At 41.8% G+C, this 26,328-nt stretch overlaps 1 protein-coding gene across 2 annotated transcripts in view; it reads left to right on the top strand.

Moving 5' to 3' along the window:
* Positions 1 to 26,328, top strand: part of LOC121912675 (VPS10 domain-containing receptor SorCS1) — a 177,088-nt gene that overhangs the window by 88,863 nt on the left and 61,897 nt on the right. For both annotated transcript variants that reach the window (XM_042434986.1, XM_042434976.1), the window contains exon 3: positions 4,850 to 4,949. In XM_042434986.1, the coding sequence (XP_042290920.1) occupies positions 4,850 to 4,949 (100 nt within the window). The remainder of the gene's footprint in view (positions 1 to 4,849; positions 4,950 to 26,328) is intronic.

Consider the following 26,328-nt stretch of genomic DNA (forward strand, 5'->3'; position numbering starts at 1 on the left):
TGATAACTTTTAATCTCCCAGGTCTGTAGATGACACTGACTGAATTTGAAGTCGCTGAGGTCAAATCTCTAGGAGGAGTTTGTTGAAGTATGCTTGCTGGAAATGGCAAAATCTGAGTCAAAATGGCAACTTTGATCCAAAATGGCTGACTTCCTGTTGGATTTAGGTTATGTCTCCAAGAGACTTTTTGGTGCGTCTGATCATGATACATATGCATACCGAATTCCGTTCCTCTATGACAATCTGTATCGAGGGGCTCAATTTTCTTAATTTTCTAGGTGGCGCTATGGGCCATTTTGCCACGCCCATGTTCGAGACCTATATAATATAAAATTTTTCACCACTTTTGATATATGTGCAAAGTTGAACAACTTTGCATATGCTTTTCTAGCTAGATGATAGTTGTCTAAAAAAAATAAATAAACAAGAACTGCAGAATCATTGGTAACATTTGCACAAATAACACAAGGCAAAAATTTGACACAATTAATATTCACTACATATCTTTTCTAGGCATACCATGTATTTTTATATCAGTGGTAGCCTACATGTTCTACTGTAAATTTCACAAGAAAGTCTTTAGCCATTTGAAATAGTTTTGCTTCTTTTGCCTGTGTGTACATATCAGTGGATAGAGGACTGTCATTGATCCAGGAATATAAGAACCATATGACTGGTTGATTCTTAACTCTGTCAAAAAAAAAAGCACAATATTAGAAAAAAAAAACATAAAAAAGTTCATATTCATAGTGATGTGAATATTTGAAGAGTTTTGGCACTACAGTTCCCATCATGCTTTGGGAGATGCAAAAAAATATAAATTTGGAATGGAGTCCATGAGTAAGCCTAGCCATTGAAGACTACAATCAACTGGATTATTTTCGATTATGAAGAAAAAATCTAAATACAAGGCAAGATCTGAAGTTATAATGAGAACTTTTTTATTTATCTTTAATGGGCATCAGAGATTTGTCACTTTCTGTACAGAATTGTGCATACAGGCATATATACTGTACATATATAACATCAGATTGTACTCAGTAACTTGTCTATCAATGAAGGTGGGATGCCCTACACTGTTGAGATCTTCAACCTTCCTTTTTAAAACATACTCTTGTCTAGTATAGCTTTAAAAATAGAAGTTTGCCCTGAAGGACAGCAATATGATGGAAGGGGATTGCGACTGTGGAGGGAGGGAGGGAATGAGGGAATGGTATGAGTTAGACTGCTACTCAGAAGATATACAGTCTGAGCGTGCTGAGGGTTTCATAAATTCATCCTGGAACACTCAGCTCAGCTGCCATTTGTCCAGTGTCTCAAGCAGTGCTGTTGGTATTTTTCCGTCTGCTAATGCAGCAAGTGACCTCATGTTAACTATCCCGAGATGCATGCAGCTCTAATCCTCCGAGCCATGATTAATCAAACCCCCATGGAGAATGTAAATGCCATGTAGTAGCTGCCTATCAATGTATAGTAGACTCTGGAAATTATAATTGAAAGTCTATCTAATAAGCCTTTTAATATGTGACCGCAGACATAATTCTAATCTATTTCAGAGAAGTGAAAAGTTCAGTGAATGTGAATTAAGGGGGTTTTAGGCTTTCAGTTGAGTGTGTGTGTGTGTGAGTGTGAGAAAAAGAGGGGAGTGTGAGACAGAGAACAGAAGAATAAGAAAGAGTGAGTTTTCAGATGTAACAGGGAATAACTCTGTCGTCCTCCTTGCATACCCAGAATCCATTTTCCTCAGTGAGCTGTATCACTCTAATAGGACTGATATCAGCCTTGTGTGCTTGTACAATGTTTCAATAACTCCCCCTTGCTTAATCTAACATGTGGACCTACTGCTCCCATCAAGGCAACAACCTCACAATGGATTAAATCAGAGCAGTGTGTTCTGAGCTGCATTTTACACCCATACACAGCCATTGATTAGCCCTTAAAAAACCACTAGGCAAGGCAGACAGCTTTCACTTAGAATCATTGTCCTTGAGAAACTATCATTTTCCATTTAATGTAACTTTCATCTTCCTGGGATCAGGTGACGTTGGACTATTTTATTGGTCTATGCTGAAAGTTGCTGTGACACTAAAAATAAGTCATTGGCCCCTAAATCAAGCGAATCTGTGACAGGGGCAGATCAATAGCCTGATGATTTCATTGTCCCATGGTCCGGGGTGTTGATGGTTTTGCTTCTGATGAATGCTACTGGACTGATCCAGGAGAGTTAGCCCGATGCCAGTGTATTTGCTCACCATGGCAACTAGCCTGTAAAAAATCTCAAAGGACTAGTAAATGAGACAAAATTGCCAATGTGCCATGAATATTTCTGTATTTTCATGGGTGTTTTTAAACTTCAAGCATGACGCTCTCAGAAAAATCTGAACGCTTCAAACAAGACCTTCAGTCTGGATTTAACAGCTATATGGAAAGAAGGTGGAGAAAATAAAAATTATTCAATGTCAAATGATTGCTTTATTTGAAGTCACACAAGGCATTCTGCGGCTTCTTTTGCTGCATTTTTAAGATTTGCATGCTTTGGGTTTTTTCTCTGTCTTCATGTGAAATTGGAATAGCTCCTTGATTGAGCCTCAGGCCTCTCAAAATAAATTAGACCTGACAGCCCAGATAGGTCATTCAAACTTTCAGTGATGGTCTGAAATGCTAAATTTCAACCAAACACAAATTTCGATTTAGTGCTTTGACCAACATTTGAATATTGCAGCACTCATTCAAAGCTAGTCTTGATTGAACTGTTTAAAGCTGGCGTATGATTCTTTTCTATGTAAATGAAGTTTAAGAAATTATGAAATGCCTCTGCTTGCCAGTCATGTTGGACAAAAACTACCACTCCAGCTCCGAGATCAATGTTATGTGTTGAGTATAACCCAGATGGTGGCATGAAGTGGACCCTGATATATGACTGAATATATAATTATGGCAATTAGTCATTTTAATATACAGCAGATGAAAGCTGGAAAGTATTTACTTAAAGAGAAATGTGACACAGCACTATCATTTTAATCATAATCTTACTATAACTGCTGATAATTTATTTTTTATCCACACAAAATTGAAATTCACTAATGCTTTTCTGTTTTTACTATTGCATTAGATGCTTGAGTGGACTCTTCTCAAGTAATAATATCACAGTACTGTGGAACAAAGATATACAGTTTCCTCTAACCTAACTTTGGAAACACATCTTCTACATCAAACTAATCACAAAAACTTTTGTTTCTGCATGAATGTACTCCCACATAAAAACGTAATTTTCAGGTATTTCAGCCAGTTGCTGTATGCATGTTAATAAGTAATTGCTGCCAGTATCTGTCGTCCACAGCTGCTTTGAGTCTTTATGACAGACCTCTGTTTCAGTTGATTAAAGCCCTACAGCTCTCTGAAGGCAGTAGAGCAGATATGTGAGTTGTATCTGTAGACTCTAATTTGAAAACTTACATTTACACACAGTGATTCATTATTAAATCAATGGACAATCAGCACCAGGCTGCTGCAAAATTAACACACAAACCTCTGGCCAGTTTTAACTGTATTCTATCAGGTTGCACAATGCAAACCATTGGGTGTTGGAAATGGTGACATCCTGGGAATACACTAGACATTGTCCTCTTTCCAACCTGTTGGGCAAAACTATAATCCTAACCCTAGCCCCTAACCCTAACTAATTTTTACTTAAATATATGTAAAATATGTAAATTATATACACTTTTTAAATTTGATTTTATATGATAAATCAGATGACTGAAATACACTACTTGGCCAAAAAATATATGGTCAATCAAACATTATGCTCACGTGATTGTTGAACATCTCATTCCAAAACCACAGGCATTAATGTGCTGTTGCAACAGCATCCACTTTTCTGCTTTCCACAACATTTTGGAAACTGTCTCCAATATCTTTGTATGCTACAGCATTAAACCTTCCCCTAATTAGAACTAAGGGGCTGAGGCAAAAATAAGCAACATGGCATCAGACCAAAAGGACACAAAAGTATGTGAGTTCTTCTCATGCGCCTTAAATCAGTCCTGTAATCATCTGGCAATTCAAATCTCTGTAAGTTAAAAACAATATACAGTAAAATACTGCCACAATATAGAAAGAATCATTTACAATATAATGCTCTCATTTTTCTTCAAAAATAATTTCAGATGAATATGCCAATGTAAGTATTACACACATACAGCAAGTGTTTCAGTGTACTCTAAAAAGGTGTTACTTTGGTGCAATTGACAAAAAAAACACAGCAAAAAGTTGGCAATCTTTCTGTTTTTTATCCACATTTTCTTGTTCCACTTGTTGCCTCCTTATTCAACTAGCCTCTTTACCATTTCTCTGAAACAGTTCAAGCTTTTGAACTGTGGATCCTTGCACTGTTGAATTTAAGTTGTTTACATTTCTGCATAAATGCCACCAAAACTCCCTGTACTGTACAGAGTGTTTATCACACCTGACAGGTGACGAGTTTCATTCCTATGCTGATATTTTGTTATATGTTGTGTGTATGTACTATATGGACTATATGTTGACGTGTGTGCTAAACGATGTACTTTTACCCATTATTTTACTTTAAGTAACTGTTTAATATTCAGTCACAGCTCTGGTGTAGGATGTGTTGTTTGTGTCCATTATAAATACACCAGCTGAAGTCACTACCCACTGACCGTAATGATGTGGCCCCTGTACTCCTGCTGGGACTCATGTTGCTGCGTTGAGCACAAAAGGGACTTAATTACGCTCTTTCCCTGCTCACACTGAATTCTCGAGGGGACTTTTAATTGCAACAAGTTATTCATCAAGTGTTCATCAGACCTTTCTGATTAAATTTCAGGTCAACTGACTACGGAGCGACGTACCAGAAGCTGAATGACAAAGTAGGAGCAAAGACAATACTCAGTTATTTGTACGTGAGCCCTAACAACAAGAGAAAGGTAATGTTCTTCTTTTGTTAACTTTAAATTTAATATTTGTCTTGATTGTGAGAGTTGCTTTTGTTTTCTCCTCACTGCTGGTTTGATTCACAGTGTGCAAAATCAAATACAGGCAGACATATTGATGTTGTCTGACTCATCGACTCTGTTTGATGTCCGTCTCTCCCTCTGTCACTCTCTGCAATGTCAGTAAGATTAATTAAACAGTAGTTCATTTATTAACATCTGGTATCCACCCAGGCAGTTAGCTGCCTGCAAAGAAAGTACTGTCTAATTTCTAATATTAATGGATGTGCCAAAGTTTCCTTTTATTTTATGTCTTTCCGGAACTAAATCAATTATAGGCCAGACAAAGGGGATGAAAGACAAGAATGGGTTCATATTCACAGACACTCATTGCCCCCTCCTGTTCCAAAGTTTGGGTCAAGTAATGATTGGAACCATATTTCTCTGTTCACTCCACGGTTCCACCTTTCTCACTTTACACGACTCTAATCAGGAAGGGTCATTTTCTGCGAGTTAATTATTATATTATAATGAAGATAAGATGCAACTCCACCTCAGTTCAGAAGCCCAGCCACCCACCTGATCCAGTTAGGAGGTCTGTCATTGATTGGGACATTTCAGAGGTCAGTTAAAGGTGACAAGCCAGCCGATGACACAGAGATGGTGAGTGCAACCTGAATACAGAGAGCCACTTGTGGCTGCACAGGGAGGCTGGAATGTCTTTAAGTTGTTACCAAGGGACAATGAAGATGCAGTTTTACTCAATATGAGAGATGTTACAGTGTTATTCTGTGAGAAATATGCAGATAAATATACATTTTACAGTAGAAGAGAAAATATCGAGTACCAAACCTTTCTTGCTCAAATACAGTGCCTTCTATGTAGAGGCACCTTCGTCTTATTTACCAGTGTTGACGCATGCCGATTCTCCAGAAAAGTAACAAATCCATCACATTCTTTTCCCAGACCTTCCTCCTTCCCTTCTGTCTCTATGACCTAAAGTTATGCTTCTAGTTTAGAATTCAATACAGCCAGTATTTGTCACATTTTACACTTTTAGATGATCAATCTTGCAATTTGCCACATGTACTTCTGCTTCAGTCATGTTTAAACAGTTAATACTTTTTGACTGGCGGCCCTCACCCCCACAGCTTGTAGTCTACTTTGGTTGATGGGTGGGTCAAGTGTTTCAGGTTTTGAGTCTCTGCAAAATTAAATTGAGACCTGAGAGGAATCAAGTCCAATAACACAGGCAAAACTTTTGCATCTTTAATTCAGACAAACAGAATGTTATTGACTTAAAGGCTTCATCATGTTGGAATTTGTGTCTGTAACTTTAACCCCTAACTCCCGAGCACTGCATTTTGCACAAGAAGCAGCCATGCAGGCAGCTGAGTTAGTGGTAGACTGAAACAGTGCAGTGTTAAAAGAATGCAAGGATTTTTGTGAGGGTGTGTACCATTAAGACAATGAAATACAATCCAGGAAGGCCGGTTTGAGTAATAGATGCATGCATTTAAAGGTGTATCAGACACCAAAACACTGCACAGTGGTTTGTAAAACTATGAGTCAGGATTTTACAGTGGTATCATTTGAAAGTGTCCCACCTTGCTGTGAGAAAGCTGCACCTCTGCTGTAGTTGTACTGCATTTGAGGTGCAACCTATGATGTGTTACAGTGTAATATCAGTAGCTGGCACTCAGCTTAAACTCAATTTTACACAGGTAAACCCACTACTGCACTGTGGTTGTTCTACTGAAGGGCATGGGTTTTTATGTCACGTCGCACTACATTCAGATTGCTGTTAATTGAACAACCAAAAGAACAGATAACATGTTGGGCAGGTAACATTCAACCTGCCATATAGCTGAACTATATGTAGCCTTACAATTCCACAACATGCTGCTTTTCCACAGCCATAATTATTGTCATTACTAATGTCTTTGTCTTCCCCCAGTAATAAAATATTTGAACGTTTTAAAGGTTTTGTTTGATCCAAAACACATATTCAGTGTCCGTCACAGTTGCACCGCCGGAGCTCTCTGCCTTGGTACCCCTGCTGTGTCAATAGAGCGGCCCCACTGCACTTTTTACACAGAGGTCTTGTGTCAGTCGGAATGTGGCCTTAACCAATCCTACTAAATTTCACTTTTTATACATAGTTAATATGTGTTTTTGCTGCAAAAACTAAATGTGCCTGTCCTAAGGGAAGAAGGGGAGTGTGCTCCTTCCTAATGCTCAAGTAAACCTGGAAATTGATGTTTTGAAAGTAGCAATTAAGAGCCAGGTAGTTTTTAATCAGAGGTTTTCTCAGCTGGTTGGGAGTTGAATGAGGTAACAGAGGCAACAGCTCTGTCTAGGCTTAAAACAAGATTAGAGGCAGCACATCAGTAAATGGTGAGTGTTAACCACTTTTGTTGGGCTCAGGTCCATTTGGGTCAATTCGCTAACATTCCCCTCAGAGTCAGGCCCATTAGGGTCAATTTGGGCATTTGTGGGTTATTTCTGAATAGTCTCTTGTCCATGTACATTTGGGGTACATGTAAGGCAGTGATGAGGTCAGGAAAAATGTCTGGATCCATGAAGACCTCTTCTTCCCTTGCCTTGTTGCATCTGTCTGCTGGAAAGAGCACAATCAATGGCAGTTTTTAACTTTCTAGTTTTAAAAAAACCTCAGGTCCCTCTTCTACTAATGATCACTGATACTCACTGAGACTGCTATTCTCAGATTTTGACTAAAAACCGGGCAAATAAATGTAAAGTTGGCTTGGAGCAGAGGTAAAGGAAAGAGGTAAGGCCTCAGCCCTTGTTAGATGGAAACTTGAGTCTGACAATGTAAAGCTGAGCCTTAGGGGGCAATATACTCCATCAGAAGTCAAACAGCTTCAGAAACCCCCCTCCCCCCATAGCTTTCTGATATTATTAGGAAGGCTTTTGTAGGGCCATTTCTATAACCTTCCAAAACCAACAATCTGACATTCACACCCTCTTCACGCCATGATTGGTAAACCTTGTGGAGGTGAGAAAGTTGTCAAGGTTTTCACTTGCCTCTCTAGCTCTCTTTTTACATTCTTGACATATATCAATTTCAGTCACTTTTAAAGTGAACAGCCATATGCAACACTAAATGCCTTCCAGGAGAGACTGTCTCCCTCTCTGTGATGGCTGACTTCTCATTCTGCCTCTGAGTGTAGTCATTTGGAACACTTTTAATTTCCAATGTGGTCTCCTACGTGGTTGGACAACATGTTGTACGAACTGGTTCTGATCGACAATAAAACGACCCTAATACAGCTGGGGTGCTATTGGGCTTAACATTAGGCATGCTAACGTGCTATGGCAAACCTACATTTAGCATGTTAACATGCATCTTGCCATGTTCATATTATGTCAGTGTAATTTCCAGTTTCTGACATGTTCTTCAAGGTATTTAAATTCAAAGTCAATGGCTATATTGTATTAAATTGTTAATACACAGTATTTTTAACAGACTAAATACAACTCTGGAATCACACAATTACCTTAAGTTGTGTAAGACGTTGACACTCACAATTCCTCTTCTTCTTCAATTCTTCATCCATCCCATGACATAATTAACAACAATTATGTTAACGCACTTATGTTTTGCGTAATGTTCGTATACAAATGTTAGTATGTGAACTTAGGAAGTTCACAGTTAGCATGCTAACATGCTAACACACACATCTCTTCCTATCTCTCTCCATATCGCTCTGTTAGCTACTAGACCCACAAACAGTGAAGTGTGGTTTTATATGATGGGTGTGGCTAGCTACTTGCTACTTTACTCATTGGATGAACTTCTGTAAACACGCCTGAGTGCAGGATGTGTCATCAAACATTTGAAACAGTTTTACAGGAAGAGAAAAGACAGGGGCCTGTGTCCGAAATCACTCCCTATTTACTATATAGTGCACTACCTTTACTCTCCGCCAGTTTATTTAAGTGTCTGAATGCTGAGTTTATAAATATATCCACCATATATGGAACGAAAACAGTAGTGTCCATGGCATGTACACTACTTTCTGCTAACAATCCCACAATGTAATGCTCCACATTTTAAAGATGTGAAAACTACTACTAAATGACTCTACAGCTGATGGTGATACCACAAAATGACGAAGGTTAGTTAGTGTCCGAAATCTTGATTTGCTGCTCACTATTGAGTAAACTATTCAGTGTCTATTATATTGGGGGTAATGAATGAGTGAATAAGGGAGTGATTTCAGACACAGCCAGAGATTTTGATGTAAAAATACCCTGATACTGATTTTTTGACACATATTTGCATATAACAAGAGATAAATGAACAATTAACTGGTAAAATTTCTTTTTCATTTCATGGGGCCTTTAACATGTGTACATGTAGTACGTTAACATGATAATGTTTAAAGATCCCCTCCACTAAAAATGTGTTTTGCTCCTTGTTCCTACAGTTGGATGTTTGAGCGCCACAGTGCAGAATGATGAATGTGCAGACTTTGACACTAGAAGGCTGTTTTCACATTCATCTGGAAAAAGTGGAAAGTTTCTCTGCGCTCATTGAAAATCCGATTTTAATTGGTGAGCCTACGAGCTTGATTTGTGATATTACAACTAGTTTGGAAGGCAATCCTGGTCCAGTATTCAACTGCAAGTGTGATGTGGAAACTTGAAGCCTCCAGTGCACAAACACTGAGAATGGACTTTACAGTGAAGTAGGAGACATCTTGTGTCCAGCAGTTAAACTTCTGAAATGAAATATATTGACAAATCAGGGGATCACCAAAGACATTTAGCATTTATTGTGCAGGTGGAAGAACATTTACTAAGCAAAAATTAAACACAAGTAAAATAACACAGAGAATCAGATATGGGAAGCAAACACACTTACATAAATGAACTTTTACAGTCTCCCTGCCCACATGCAGTAAATTCCAAGCACACATGCTTGTGAGGGAGGGTAGCAGAGACTGGAGGTTCGTCACTCTTGCTGTCACCCCCGGCATGGCGCCATGTGACCGCTGCTGGTGGCAGACAAAAGCCTCTCTCTTCACCCAGCAGTGGAAGTAAATCAGGTCTTTGTGGCTGCGGGGGGATAGAGGGAGTAAAGCACTGGAGGACAGAGGGGGAGACAAAGAGAAACAGCACAGAGAGAAACAGAGTGAGCAAGTGAGCAGGACATACGAGAACGGGAAAGAGACAGCAAATAAACTGACAGAGAGCAAGTAAGCGTGGAAGAGTGGAGATAGGAGCAAAAGAAAAAAAAAGAGTGATAGAGCACTGTTGAGAGAGAGAGATGTGGCCCAGGGGTCACCCATGGAGAAAACAGACCGACAACACAGCAATTACATCAATTTTCATATTGTGGCTTTATACAGAGGCTGTACCTAAGAGGACACATCTCGAGCACACATTAGGGGAAATGATTTTGGGTTTTAGCCTGAGACTATGTGTGAGGGCACATTATTACAGTAAATGCTGGGGATGGTGAGTACTGGTTAAAAAAAGAAAAAATCAGATTGCAGTCTCATACAAATGGGTATTGCCTAATGGTTTGAAAACAAAGAGGAATTTTCCAGGGGAAGCGTATGAGTGACAGATGGATTCAGTCTTTACTACTTTACTCTCAGTCTGTGAGTTCTTTTTAAGGAATACATAACTGCTTTTTCTCATGAATGTATTGACTAAAACAACAATTGCTGGCCTCAAGTGTTTTCACGGCAAAGGCTTCAATTGTGTTCACGTGTGTGTGCTTGCCTGCGTGCATACATGCACAGTGTTCAAGCACAATTACAGCCTTGTGTGGTTCAGACGACAACAACAGGCAGGTGGGTGGAATATGAATTCAGGTCACATGAGACCTCTTCCACTGTCGAATTTCAAAAACTTTTGTTGATTGTCTCACTTTTGGATACAAGTGCAGACTTAAAAGTGAACTTTAATATTTCATATCCTCAAACTGTCCTCAAAGTGACGAAAAAAAGTCTAGTAGAAAGACAAACAGAATCCACTATCAGGAAAAAAAAGAGTAACTAAGAGAAACTTAGAGGAATTTCAAATATTAATACTCTCCATTATATAATATTGATTCCTTTCTCTGCAGTAGTGATGAGTGTCACCTTACTGGAAGGTTACGCTCAATATACATTCATCAAGTGTGAGAACAAGCTGATGATAGTATCACCAAAACACCTTACTTCTTAGTTCATGCTTTTTAATTGTATTTTTTGACATATTTGCCTTTATTTGGACATTTTCCATTATAACTGAATTTATTCAAATACAAAAATACAAAATTCATTTGCATTTAAACATTATCAAGCCAATAATAGAATCTAGTGCTGTCCCTTCTTAGCCAATTAGCTAATGGGGGTTTTCCATACACATGCTGGCTTGGCTTGACTCTGTTTGACTCGGTGTGTCAGCCCGGCGCTGCAGGGATTTGCATCTCCATTACAACAGGGCTAACCCCTTGAAGGTGTGTCTTTAACTGATGATGCACTTACTCAAGCCCCCAGGAAGTGCGGCAGGCTGTTACTAGTTGTCAAGAGAGTGACTGTAAAACAGTGGATACATTTTTTTGAGCGTGGCAACTCCCATGAAATAACTAGTTTCACTATAATTTGATTTGGTGTAACTCGGTGCGTTTAGACAGGTAGTGGAAATGCAAATCAACACAGCATGGTTTGACTCAGCATGACCAAAAGTGCCAATGGAAAAAGACTATAATAGATCATCAGGGTTATGGATGAGCAAGACATTTTTAGCTGATGAGTCGTCATAATGGTATTGGAATGTAGGCATGAAATAATATGACCTGGATCTACACTTAAGTCATGAGCAGACTGCATTGAATAATGAAGAAAAAGGAACAAAAATGAAAGAAGTCAAAATTTTTAAACAGTAATAGCAGATGGAGATGCAGATTGGACTCAAAAAAGTGATGCCAAATTAGTCAAAAATACATATCCTAAATAGATCTATAGATCTATCATATTAATATATGTATTATATGTATACATAATATATATGTATATATGCATATGTATATACTCAAGTCAAATTTGTTTGAATTTTGTTACTTTACTTTTATTCTGGGTTGAAGCTAGTTTCCTTGGATGCTACAAGTTAGGCTTTTCATAGCTCTCTGAAGCTGAATGCACCAGTTAAATGGGGCACAGCTACTTTCTTGATCATACTGTGAAGCATAGATGCGGAGCAGCTCCCTCCAAGGTTCTGGTGGTTTCCTCAGGTGCTGTTGCAGAGGAGAGGCTGTATTCCCAACTGTGTGAAGAAAACAAAGTTTGTTGAAGTCTGAAAATGGGTGTAATTGTTGCACACACATGCAGCAGGACAGGTCATCTGCTTTGCTCATGCAAATGCAGAGTCATTATTAATCCTTATGATTTCAGTCCTGGCTGATCTACATGAAAGCTCACTGTGGCTGCTCCTTGTTTCATTAATTATTATTTAAAACTGATCTGCTGTCAAAAAATGCAGAAAATGAATGTTGTACATGTTGTACATGAATGTACAAATACATCACATTTACTTCTCAAGTTGAATGATTTTAATGTGAAGCTGCAGCAGGATGCTCAGTTCGTGTAAGCAGCAACTTAATACAGCTGACACAGTGTAAAATGTGAATACATTAAAGAAAGGCTAGAAAAAAAGTGGCAACCATAAACAGCACCAAAAATGGGGTTGGTTTTCATGAAAATCTTGAGGATTATAACTTTAAGCAGAGGATGTGTAACAGAAATAAAAGGTGTTGCTTTTTCTAGTTTGTCTTATTTACTCTAATTCATGGGCTTTTTTCACTATGACATTTTGACATGTCATAGTAGAAAAAGAACAGGTGTAAATAATAAGATTAATGATGGCTGAATTCCATTTAGATGCTTCAGTTTCAGAGTCCTCGTATTGTGAATGCTGGCTTACTGTCACACTGTCATGGCTGTTACTGGAACACTTGAATATAACAGAGCTGTTGGTTATGTTATTAGTAACACCTGTGCTTTTGCCAAATATGACAAGTCAAAGTGTCAGCCTTTAAAAAGGAAAGTTAAACACGGAGAACATTCGTAGGAAACTATGTCAAACCTATATTTATAAGACTTAAAAAGTGCTGAAGTGTAAAAAACAGGTTTTCAAAGATTTTGTCTTAAAATACAGCAATTTTCATGCAGAACAGAAGAGAAACTTCTTTTATGTATTTCACCGGAGTTAAAGACAAATACTCATCAGTATGCTGAAAATTTCAATTTGTCAAAAATATAATTCTGACATCAGTATATTAACATTATACTTGATATTATATATCAAGTACAATACCTAATGAATTGCTTGACATTAAAAACTAAGAATAAATGAATTAAGATAATGATAAGGTATTAATAATAATTCAGTTTCCTAGAGAACAGAAATACAGTACACTTAAAGGACTCAAGGGGAAAAATATGAGAGCTTGATTGTGATTGTGTTTCCTTTGAAATGTAGCTAAAAGCTTGGCCACCACATACTGCTGATAAACATGTCTGATGAATTTTGGCAGCGCTGTTTATGCTTTTAAGGGTAGTAAATATAATTTGTGTTATTTGTGCGACAGCTTCATAGTCCAGTTGTGAAGAGGACAGAAAGACTTTGTTTAAAAGGAGAATTTCCCAATTATGTAGAGTTGATAATCAAATTATTTAGTCCAGATTTTATGTTCTGACAAGCAATGAGTCATTAGTAATGACTGGAACATCATTATCACATATCAGAATTCATAATAATATCTCCAAACCTCTTTTGGTCTTTAATAAGCAGTTAGAAAAACAACTTCAGAGATTTCTCCATCACATCAACCAGTGGATTGACCAGATTTATTATATAAATCGAAGACAGCTCTAAACTGAATAGATGTACTGCTATTTCAATGACAGCAAAAAGGAAGAGATATTCCCCTTGACGCCAATTTCAAAAGTGAAGATGGTCTTGGTCTTTTGTTCATCTGCAGTCGTCTTGTCGAACTCTTTGTTGAGTTTGAACTTGAACCCAGCATCATCCACGCTGATCACCCCCTCATTTAGTTATTAATGGAAAACTAGTTCAGTGCCCATTCAAAACGTGCCTGTTTGGAACGGGCCAATTGATCGTCCTCCATTATTGCTGCTTCAGCGCATATAAAAATGAATACTGTTGATGTGAGGTGTGAATGCACGAACAATAACATTCTATTATACACATATGTTAATTGCTGCATTTAAAAAATAAAATACATAACAGAGAGCTTTTGAAAAGATGTGCATCTTAAAATGAAGCGTTATTTTCTGTAGTTTTAGTTTGGATCATTTGAGTGGCTGGACAGAATCTTAGGCTACTTACTACAAAAGATTAGTGCTCATATGAGACACACTGCTTTTGAACTACTGTGGGAAGTAGCCTAAGAGTCTGTCCATTCTTGATTAAAAGCTCTGTTTGCGCTGTCTACTCTTGCTGATACTAAAAGATGACGTGAAAACATTGCACAGATTGGTCCTCTTGTTCTTTGTATGTACTGCTGCATTAGTTTGATGTAATGAATGAATGAGAGGGAGAAATGCAGAGGAGGAAAATAAAACAGAAACTAAGAGCATCTGTCTCCACAGTAAATCATCTATTGAGTGTTTGATGGTTGTTTATTTGTGCTGTGAAAGAATCAGAAAATAATGTATTTCTTTCATTGGCGGGCTTTGTCTCTCTCACAGAAAACTTTCCACTGCTGTCTCTCCTCAGCAGCCTGTCTCTCTGTCACTCGCTCCCGTTCTCAGTTCGCTCGCCTTTCCTCTCTCTTTATTCTCTTGTCTTTTTTAAAATGAGTCTTGAAGCCGACAACAAAGCCTAACTTAACTTAACATTATCAAATGAAGAGAGATGTACTCCCCTCATCTCTCTCATGGCATGTTTGTATAGATCTTGCTGATTGCTTGTTTATTCAAAGTTTATTAATATTAAACAAGTTGCATGTACAAATTGTGAGCTGTGAATGAGTACATACACCAACAACATGAAAGAAACTAACATTCTTTTATACACGTTTGTACATTCTGTTATAAATAATAAGTACTCTGATAGTACATAAATGTTCTTTTCTCATTTCAAGTAAAATAAAGGCTGCATTTAAAATTAAAATAACGGTCATCCTAAAATAAAATGGATTGATTATATTGGGCTCTTAGATCGTTCCTATTTTCTGTGCCTTCATTTCGGATTTAAGTGGGTATATTTGCTCTAAAAGATTTGTGCTTTGTCTGTAGTGGCACTTCACAATCACCACGGTCTCAGAACAAACTGGTTTTGAACTGCCTGTGGAAGTATTTCCCTTGTTTTACACACTCTGAGCGCTTCCTATGCTCAGCCATGTACCTTAACGCTATGCTTTCTGTGTACACACAGGGTAAGAGTGTCCATTCTTGATTCAGGGCTCTGTTTTTGCTGTCTACTTCTCTCTTTTTAGAGCACTTTTCTCTGCTTTGTGTCATGACTTGTCTCTGGTCTCTCCCTGACATGCTGGCTAAGTGTGGAGACGATCTGATGAACGGAGATACGCGAAGGACACACATGCATACAAATATTCATACATACAGAAATTCCTTCCTTTAGTTGAGAGATAAATATTCAAAGAAAAGGTAGAATGCAGAAGAAATTATTTGTTTTAACTGTGTGCATATTTTCAACATAAAACATTGTATGAACTAGCCCACAGCAGCAGTGCTACAGAAAAATGATGGAATTATTGATTAAACAGGTCAAGTGTCATTAGGACACATGCTTGCTTACTCCAGACATACCTGGAGCGATACCAGCTGGTGCAGCAAGGAGCATACTAGCAACACTTCCTTTACTGCACAGGGATAAAGCCAAGAAAATGGAGGTGAAGTGTCTTTCTGTCCACCGGCTTTTAAAGGACACAGTGAATGCCAAATGAATCACAGCGAATCAGCCATGCTTTGCTGGCTGGCCGCGCACGCAGTGGTAACACAATCGAGGAGAAACTAACGGATGCGGGTGGGGGGGGGGGGGGGGGGGGGGGGGGTTAGTGCTAGGAGGGGACGCAACATCTGTCAGCCCTGAGGCACAATCTCCAAATGGCTGCAATGAGCGGAGAGGCAAGCGCCCTGGAGCCTGAGAGAAGACACAGCGACAGAGGAGGAGAGACAGGCTGTGAGACATAAATACAGATGGACAGAGATGGAGGGAGATAGAGACAGGTTGACAGAGTGTGAGACACAGAGATAGAAAACGAAGAGAGAATCTGAGTTGTACGGAAGATAGAATGGGTAAGTATAGGTGAGCTGTGGGATTCCATCAATATTCTTTTTATGTGTCTTTATGGGACATTGCCCACAGCATGGGAGTGAAAGCTATACAATTCAATGCTTCTGACACTGCCAGGATAAGGGACCTGTATCCCACTCCAAAAGCATTAACTTATGCTAATGTAAAGTGCTCTGCATAAAAGCATCCACCAAATGGCATATGTCGTTATATTATTTATTAATGATCACTGGGAAGAATTCATTTCACTTGCTCAAGACAGATCAAGATGTCTAATCTGGGAATGCTGCTAGTTAATTAACTAAACATATCTTGTTTGTCTTTTTCTCCGTTCATTCATACATAATGAATCAATAGCTCTGTGTTTTCACACACAGCCTGCACGCCTTCCAACTTATGTACTACCATAAGGAGTTGCTAGCTTGCTAGCTGAGATGGAAACCCAATTACACTGAAAGGCGGAAACTGACATGTTACTGTTTGTCAGGTCTGACAGGGGTCTGAGTGAGCTAAAATGTCAGGCAGTGTTAAATTGGCCCTGGCTTAAATGCCTCAGATCAAGAGACAGGAGTTACGTTTAATAAGACGGATCAAACAGTTGAAAGCACCTGGTCGATGCAGTGGACGAGGCAGTGAGGAGAAGAGAAGTAATAATTTTGAATTTGTGTATCAACTATTTTTTCTTTCATGTCCTCAATTTAAATCCACGTAGCTCTATGGAATTTGATAGCTATGGTTTGACATGAATATTCATGCGAAGGAGAAGTGAGAGTGATTTGATTTGCGATGTGCTGTCAATGCAGACAGCTTGCTAAGTTAACACGGTTCCACATAGATGCACAAAGGCCGTCTTGTACTGGAGGGCTACAGTTAACTCTTTAGTAATACTGCCAGTCTCACACTTATGTCTGTTAGTATTAGCTTTGTAATTGTTGACCATTTTATTTAGTGGTGGCTGACAGTAAAGGACAGTGGCATGGCTAATGTTATCTCCAGATGTCTATGATATTAAACGATCAGTGTCATAAGCAACTAGACATTTCATGCAAACACTGACACAAGATGCAGAGTATACTATGTCAAGAGGTAATTAACAGACAAATATCTTATTCTTCTTGTAAATCAAAATATTCTCAGTTTGGTTTCATAGTAATAAATAAAAGGAATGGGGTGGTAGCATTAAAAGCCCTTTTAGTCCACATACTGTTCCTTACACCACACGGTCCATTAACTCTTATTGACTTCCAGTGAGTATGACCTGAAAGTGCAGGTACATTTCCCAGAGTACAAATAAAGTATTTGATGGTCTCCATCAGACTGGCTGAACATGTAACACTCACAAAAGTCCAAGATGACCTGGGATGAACGTCACTCATATTCAGTCTATGCATTTGTTTTATGGATAATTAACCAAAGCAACTTTTTAAAGAGCATGTGAGAAAAGTAGTCCTAGTAAGATGTCCCTACAATGTGATATTAAGTAAGATCTCAATTAGTCTGAAACATATGAATGTGTTCTGATGTGATGCTTTTACCGGTTTAAGCTATAATATGTAACTATTCTGCATTAAAATGTCTAAAAACAACTAGACTTATGTTATATATGTTGCTGAGTTGTGTACTTATTATCCCAAATGTTTCCAACGATTTTCAAACCCAGGTAACGTCCGTTTCATTTGGTCGCCTGTCAATGGCGTCATAACCCCTCTACCAAAGAGTATATGTACACAAGATGCATGCGTCTTGTTTTGTTAAGTTATCAGAGAGCTGAGCAAATGTTAGCAGCAGCTCGGCTAGCAGCCCCTACCAGTTGTCCTTGCCTGCTAAACAGCGTTAGAGAAACACTGATTTTTAACATTAAACTGCTTTATTCTGTGTTTTTACCTGTTTTAATCACCGGGTCCGTTTGTTTTGAAGAGGAGGAGACCTCTGCGGATAATTCGGCTCCTGGTAAAAACATCTTGAACAATGAACGCTGGAGTAATACTAACCCGAAGAAGCTGGTTGTTTAACAATGAAGACAACAACTCCCATGATCCCACACTACTTCACACCATCATCACACTGTGTCTTTTGTTATTGTGGGATTGAAAGACCCCTAATGGCTGAAATTACATATAGTGCGTTTAACAGCGCCTTCCAAAACTTTTACAAATCAAAAAAAAAAAGTTTTCTGATCTGCCATCCTTATGGATCAAGCTGGATTTGTAGTTCTGCGTTAAGGGGTTACAGTTCTTTATCATAAATGCACTATAAATCAAACTTATAACTTACAACTATAACTTATTTCTTCCCAAAACATTATTAGTTATGTAATTAATGTCATCGGAAAAAAACAGATTATTATTATTTTAGGAAAGTTACAGTTAAAGATGAACGATTGAATAAAGCATCTGTGAGATAAGACAAAAAGTATACCTCTGGGGTCTGCAGGTACCCCAGTCATTAGGATTAAGGTTTAAAAAATACCTTAAGGTTAGGGAACCATCATTTGGCAGTCAGCTTTCCCTTCTGTCCTGCCTGATGATATGCAGAACTGCAGTTCAATCAGTACTCAAAACCAAATTAAAAAACCTGTAAAAAAAAAACTACTCAACTCTGTAACCACTGAATCTAAATTTAATCTCATCGTCTTCTCAAATAATCTTGCTTTGAACTTGACAAGCTTACATTATTAATTTCTAGTTGACATTGTGGGTGTATGTGATGTGCTGTTGTGTGTAGCTTTGTATTTTGTGTAATGTGTCCTGTGTGTTTTTTGCTTTGTACTGTTTGCTATTGTGCGGTTCTATGTTTTAATGGTAAGGGACTGCAGATGAAAATTAGCTTTAAAGCTAACTCTGGTGCAGTGCATCAAATGTTAACATTTTTGTTTAAAACTGTACATTGTCCCAATAAATACAATACAGATACAAAAAATCATCACCATGGTTAAAAGGACACTATTTGGTTATGTAAAGCAAAGTTTGTAGTTATGGTATAAAAACAAAACAAAACAAAAAACTAAGTTTGGTGACTGCAGAGGAATATGTCTAGAGTCATAACTCACAGAGCTTTAACATTAATATCATAATATGTCATTTTTAGGAATTTAAACAATTAACGGATGCCGTTGTTTTTCTTATGAGAACATTCTCACAACTGCAACTGCAGTGTTTAAGGGGTTGGTTCATACAAATCACAAAAGAACATATTTCTCACTCACCTCTAGTGGTATCTGACCATGTAGATATTTCAGTTTGATATGCCACACTTCTTAAAATATCCCCTCTCTGCTAATCTAGTTTAACTAGGATATGAGATTCTGAAAAGTCATTTTTGCTGTTGAGTTTCTTTTAAAATATCTTTTTTCAGTGATTTGAACACCACAACTAAAATCCCACTCACCTTAATTCACCATAAGGGGTAAGTGAGAAAATATGTTTTTGGGGGATCCTTAAAGTTTTCTCTGGGTTCTTCTCTTGTTACAGTTCTGGCTAAAGGGGCTGACAGTTATATGTTGAGATGTTGAGACCTTTCGCTGGTCCAGCACATGTTTACGACTGACATTTATCAACCTCTTGTGTATACTTTACTCTCTCCTGGCTAGACCTTCTCCCCATTTGACTGCCCTTTGGCTTGAGACTCAGTACTTCTGGCTTAAATACAACCCAGAGCAAACTCTTCCTTTTCCCTGAGCCCCAGCTGATACGGATGTGAAATAATCCACCATTGCTTCTGTGGCTTGCAGGAGCATTTATACAAAACTCAGAGAATCCTATCCCTTTTATTATACATACAGTGTGCTTAATCACACATAAAAAATGCAAAAAAAAAAAAGCTAGATGTGGTCTTTCAAAGTGTTTGGTCCTTTATTTTCTTTTCATTTTCTGTTTTTTGTTGCCAGTTCTTTGAGAAACATTCAAAGCACCTTGAGATGTTTGAGTCAGAGAAGAGCTGGAACATTCATAGTGGCGACATAAAAACATGTCAAAGGAAATATACACAGCACGGTATGCTTCAACAGGATTTCTCAAACATACAATTGTTAAATATGACAAACATGAAGAAAGCACTTCTCAGATAGTGGGATAAATGTGAACTAGCCATGACCCCATCGTTGTCCAAGCTTAGCTGGACTCAGTCACGTAAAATTGATTTCAAATAAAAGATAGATGCTGGATCTTGGGTTCTTGCTGATTCTGTGAATCCCAGCTCAAAACTGTAACCTCAGGTGGAGTATTTCTTTGTTTACGAGTTGATTTCTTTGCACAAAAATCAAGACTAACAGAGGGGTGTTCCATCAATGCAGCTAAAGAAAGCTGCATTTACTTGAAAAAGCCTGGCTTGAATAAACATTGACTCTCACTTAAGGATCAAGCCCCTTCACTAATACAATTTAGCCGTGTCTGTGCATGGAAGGAGTACATAAGCAGCCCAGAACAGTCGATTGTTGAAAAGAAGATGTCACAAAAAGTAGGGAAAACTAGAGTGGTGTTCTTCTCAGCAGCAGAACAAACCCTGCTGATGGAACTATATGAAGAATATAAAGGAGTCATCACCAAAAAGGGCAATACTGCCGCAATTAACAAGGTGAGGGAGATGACTTGGCAAAACATTGCTGACAGATTAAATCCGTAAGTTTTACAAGCCTACATATGTGGGCATAAAGGTTAGAGAGCTTGTGATGGGAAAGTTGCTGGTTCAGTTCCTCAGCCCAGCAGGACTTTGACACATTTCTCTTTCGCAGGATGTCCGTTTGATCTACAAGCTTCATTGAATGTTAAAAATTAAAAAGTTGCAGCTGGAGATGAAAAAACTGGAGAAAGATATAAGTACAGTGAAAACCATTTATAATGATCACCATCATCTGTAGCTTCCCCCAAGGAACGGTCCCCCAGAGGCCGGTCTGGTGGAGGCAAAGTGTGGGCTCCCCGACGGGCAGGCATCTTAGCTGGCTGGTCAGGATGACACCGATGAAAATCAGCAATGAGGTTGGAGTCGATGATGAAACGAGCAGGAACCCAGGATCTCTCTTCTGGGCCATACCCCTCCCAGTCCACCAAGTACTGAAGGCCTCTCCCCCGCCGGCGGGAGCGCATCAGGCGGTGCACCGTGTAGACCGGACCCCCGTCAACAATGCGTGGAGGAGGTGGTGGCGGTGCTGCAGGGACCAAGGGACTGTCACGGACCAGCTTCACCTTGGAGACATGGAAGGTTGGATGGACGCGCATAGAGCGCGGGAGCTTCAACCGTACTGCAACAGGGTTGATGACTTTCTGTATAGTGAAGGGTCCAATGTGTTTAGGTGCCATCTTCCTGGATTCCACGCGGAGGGGCAGGTCTCGGGTGGAGAGCCACACTCGCTGACCCGCTTGGTAAGTAGGTGCAGGGGTGCGGCGGCGGTTGGCAGCGGCAGTGTAGCGGTCTACAGACCGAAGGAGGATGGAACAGGCCCGGAGCCAGGTTCTGCGGCAGCGGCGGATGAAGGCTTGGACAGACGGGCAGGAAACCTCCTTCTCCTGGGTGGGGAACAACGGTGGTTGATAGCCGTATGCACATTGGAAAGGAGAGAGGCCGGTGGCAGAGCAGATGAGGGAGTTGTGGGCATATTCTACCCACAACAGCTGTGAGGACCAGGAGGAGGGGTTCTGGGAGGCCATGCACCGCAGGGCCGTTTCCAACTCCTGGTTCATGCGCTCCGTTTGCCCATTGGTCTGAGGGTGGAAGCCGGAGGACAGACTGGCGGTGGCACCCAGGAGACTGCAGAACTCTCTCCAAAAAACAGAGGCAAATTGAGGCCCACGATCTGACACCACATCGACAGGGAGGCCATGAAGACGGAATATGTGGAGCAGGACCAACTGAGCAGTTCTCTTGGCTGAAGGGAGCTTGGGCAGAGGCACGAAGTGGGCCATCTTACTGAAGCGGTCCACAATGGTCAGGATGACGGTGTGGCCTTCAGAAGAGGGAAGGCCTGTCACAAAGTCCACGGAGATGTGGGACCACGGGCGGTGGGGAACAGGAAGAGGCTGCAGAAGTCCTGCTGGGGCCCGGCGGGAGGTCTTGTGTTGATTACAGACCGGGCAGGCTTTGACGAAGTCCTGGGTGTCCTCTTTCAAGCTGGGCTACCAGAAGCGCTGGAGGAGGGCATGCTGTGTCCGTCGAGCACCAGGGTGGCAGGAGAGCTTGGAGGAGTGGGCCCACTGCAGCACCTCTGACCTCAAGGCTGGTGGGACGAACAAGCAGTTTGGCGGGCAGGAGCTGGGACCAGGCTGCCCCTCAGCCGCTGCTCTCACCCTCTCCTCGATGTCCCAGGTCACCGCGGCGATAAGACAGGACCCAGGGAGGATGGGCTCTGGCCTCTTTCCAGATTCCTCCGCTCTCTGGAACTGCCGGGACAGGGCGTCGGGCTTGGCATTACGAGACCCAGGGCGGTAGGAGAGGGTAAAGTTGAACCGGGCAAAGAACAGGCACCAATGGGCTTGGCGGGAATTCAGTCTTTTAGCCGATCGGATGTACTCCAAGTTCTTGTGGTCAGTCCAGACCAGAAAAGGCTCTTTGGTACCCTCCAACCAATGCCGCCACTCTTCAAGAGCCATCTTCACCGCCAGCAGCTCCCTGTTGCCAATATCATAATTCCTCTCGGCAGGCGACAAACGCAGAGAGAAGAAGGCACATGGGTGGAGCTTCTGGTCAGTGGCAGAGCGCTGGGACAGGACAGCCCCTATCCCCACATCCGAGGCATCCACCTCCACAATGAACTGGCGTTCAGGGTCGGGCATCTGAAGGATGGGTGCTGAGGTGAACCGTGTCTTGAGAGTTTGGAAGGCTTTGTCAGTGGAAGGTGACCACTGAAAAGGCACCTTGGAGGAGGTCAGGGCGGTGAGAGGAGCTGCCACGGAGCTGTAATTGCGGATGAAGCGGCGGTAGAAATTGGCAAAACCCAGGAAGCACTGAAGCTGTTTGCGGGACTCAGGAACAGGCCAGGAGGTGACGGAAGAGACTTTAGCTGGGTCCATCTGTAAACTGTCTTTTGCAACTATGTACCCCAGGAAGGACACTGAGGAGGCATGGAACTCACACTTCTCAGCTTTAACAAACAGGGAGTTCTCAAGGAGGCGCTGGAGGACGGCTTGGACATGGTGAATGTGTTCATCTCTGGACTGGGAGAAGATGAGAATGTCATCCAGGTAGACAAAGACGAACCGGTTGAGCATGTCTCAAAGAACGTCATTTACCAGGGCCTGGAAGACGGCGGGGGCATTGGTGAGGCCGAATGGCATGACGAGGTACTCGTAGTGCCCTGTCGGGGTGTTGAAGGCCGTCTTCCACTCGTCTCCCTCTCTGATGCGGACAAGGTGATAGGCGTTGCGCAGGTCGAGCTTGGTGAAAATGGTGGCCCCCTGGAGCAGCTCGAAGGCGGAGGAGACGAGTGGCAGCGGGTACCTGTTCTTGATAGTAATGTCATTTAGCCCTCGGTAGTCAATGCAGGGTCTCAGGGTCTTGTCCTTCTTCTCCACGAAGAAAAAACCCGCCCCGGCAGGAGAGGAAGAAGGACGGATGAGACCCGCAGCCAGAGAGTCATTGATATAAGTCTCCATGGCTTTTCTCTCAGGCTCAGACAGGGAGTACAGGCGCCCCTTGGGGGGTGAAGTCCCAGGCAAGAGGTCAATAACGCAGTCGTAGGGACGGTGCGGAGGCAGAGATGTGGCTTTGGCTTTACTGAAGACTAGGCAGAAGTCGTGGTACTCCGGCGGCACCCTGGAGAGATCGGGCGAGGAGCTGGGGCTGTGGGAGTGAAGTGGCAAGGAGGCTTGCTGCAGGCACCTGAGATGACAGGAGGGGCTCCACCCTTGAATGGCCCCCGTGACCCAGTCGATGTGAGGGTTGTGAAGACGGAGCCAAGGATACCCCAGGATGAGAGGCAGACGGAGTGAGCTCAGGATGTGAAACTGGATTGTTTCGTGGTGGTTGCCAGAGAGCAGCAGATGGACAGGGGAGGTTCGATGTGTGACGTTGCCCAAGATGTGTCCATCTAGGGCTCTAGCGGGAACCGGTTGTGGCAAAGGAACCCGCCCGAGCCCCAACTGAAGGGCCAGCTCCTCGTCAATTATGCAGGCATCAGCCCCAGAGTCAATGAAGGTAGCCATGGTGTGGGGACCGTCCGGAAGGAGGAGCCGGGCCTGGAGCAGAGCTCTTTGGGGACGGGGAGACACTAGGGAAGTTGGGCTCACCAGGATCTCCCCCATTACTGATGAGCCCTGGCTTTTCTTTGCTGGACATCTGGAGATGAAGTGCCCTGCTGCTCCACAGTAAAGGCAGAGGTTGGCCTTACGGCGATGCTCCTTCTCCTCTGGGGTGAGGGAGGTGCGTCCCAGCTGCATAGGCTCAGGATCCCCTGTCTGCAGAGCTGAAGAGGAGGCAGAGTTGGCTGCGACGGCACCCCCATGGGAGCGGGACGGCAGAGGGCGATGGCCTCCCCCTTGACGCTTCTCTCGTCGCCAGGCCTGGATGCGGAGGTCGATGCGGGTGGCCAACTCAACCACCCCATCCAACGTGGTGGGCAGGTCATGGGAAACCAGTTCATCCTTGATGTAGTTGGCCAACCCGTTGAGGAATGCATCGCAGAGGGCCGAGTTGTTCCACTTGCTTCGGCTGGCTCTGGTGCGAAAGTCTATGGAATAGTCTGCCACTGTTCTCTCGCCCTGTTTCAGTCCAATCAGACCTCCGATTGCCTCAGGACCACAGGTATCCAAGCCAAACACTTTGCGAAGCTCTGTGGCAAACAGGTCAAAGGAAGCACAGGCTGGTGACTGTCTCTCCCACTCGGCTGTCCCCCATAACCGAGCTCTGCCCGTCAGATGGTTGATGACGAATGCAACCCTTGCTCCCTCAGTGGCAAAGGTGCGGGGCTGCAGAGCAAACAGGAGAGAGCAGTTGGTGAGGAAAGGGCCACAGGTCTCTCGGTCACCCTCGTAGCGCGCCGGGATTCCCACCCGGGGCTCAGGGGCATCCATGGGTGGCAAAGGGGCTAGAGCAAGTGCAGGAGCGGTAGCAGGCGGAGCAGGAGGAGAAGCAGCCCCAGAGGCTTGAGGGGCTTGGATTAGCAGGGCTGTTAACTGCTGCAGCTGTCCAGCTAACATTGTTAGCGCCTGCTCGTGGGCTGCTGCTGCCTGTTTGGTTTCAGCCACAGCTGTTGTCATCATGGCCTCATGCTGTTGAAGGACGCCTTCAATCCTTTCAAGGCGACTCAGCGGTGAGGGTTCGTGTGCTGGATCCATAATTGGTCAGATTGTACTGTAACGGGTATAGGATGGACCCAATAGCAGCACAAATGACACTGGTATAAACTTAGTAGTCTTTATTTCACACGATGCCAAGGCAATATAAGCACGGTCGGAGAAACACAGTTCTAAGGAGTATGACTCCACTGGAAATTGAACCCCGATCTTCCACTCCCACAGCAGACAAAGACCAGGGAACAGGCAGGCAGAACTCAGAGTCAGGGACAGAAGGCTGGTGGGTTTACCGGGGCAGAGACGAGGAGCGATGGTCGAAGACAAGCTGATCAGAAACCAGGAAGGCAGTCCAGTGAAGAAAGCAAACGACTTAGCATAGTAGTGTAGACAATCTGACAAGGAGGGAGTGGGCTGAGGCAGCTTATATTCAGGCTGATTGCAGATGATGAGCAGGTGGGAGCGCCAGGTGAAGGTGGTTGAACTAATGAGGGGTGTGGCAGAGCAGAGTGAGACTGAATGATTGGATAATTCCCACAGCAACAGGTGAGGGGGAGAGCAGACTCTGACACATATGTATGAAAAGACCCAGAACGAACACTGTAAGCAGACTATTTGATTACTATAGGCAAATTATTTAAACGGCATGAATTTTATATAGGAATGAAGAACTCTGTTGTGAGCTTTTTGATCCATATAAGCAGTAGGGATGTGCAGAGAGCCCAGTATTTGTATTTGTATCTATGTTTGTTGAGGCAGTTTATGAATAAATTATCTTACAAAGGAGGTCTACTACCATTTTTGCTTTGCCAAATAATGTATTTGGATTCGGGCACACCCTTAATAAGCTCACT

Source organism: Thunnus maccoyii, chromosome 2 (assembly GCF_910596095.1).
Source record: "Thunnus maccoyii chromosome 2, fThuMac1.1, whole genome shotgun sequence".
In the NCBI taxonomy this organism is placed as follows: Eukaryota; Metazoa; Chordata; class Actinopteri; order Scombriformes; family Scombridae; genus Thunnus; species Thunnus maccoyii.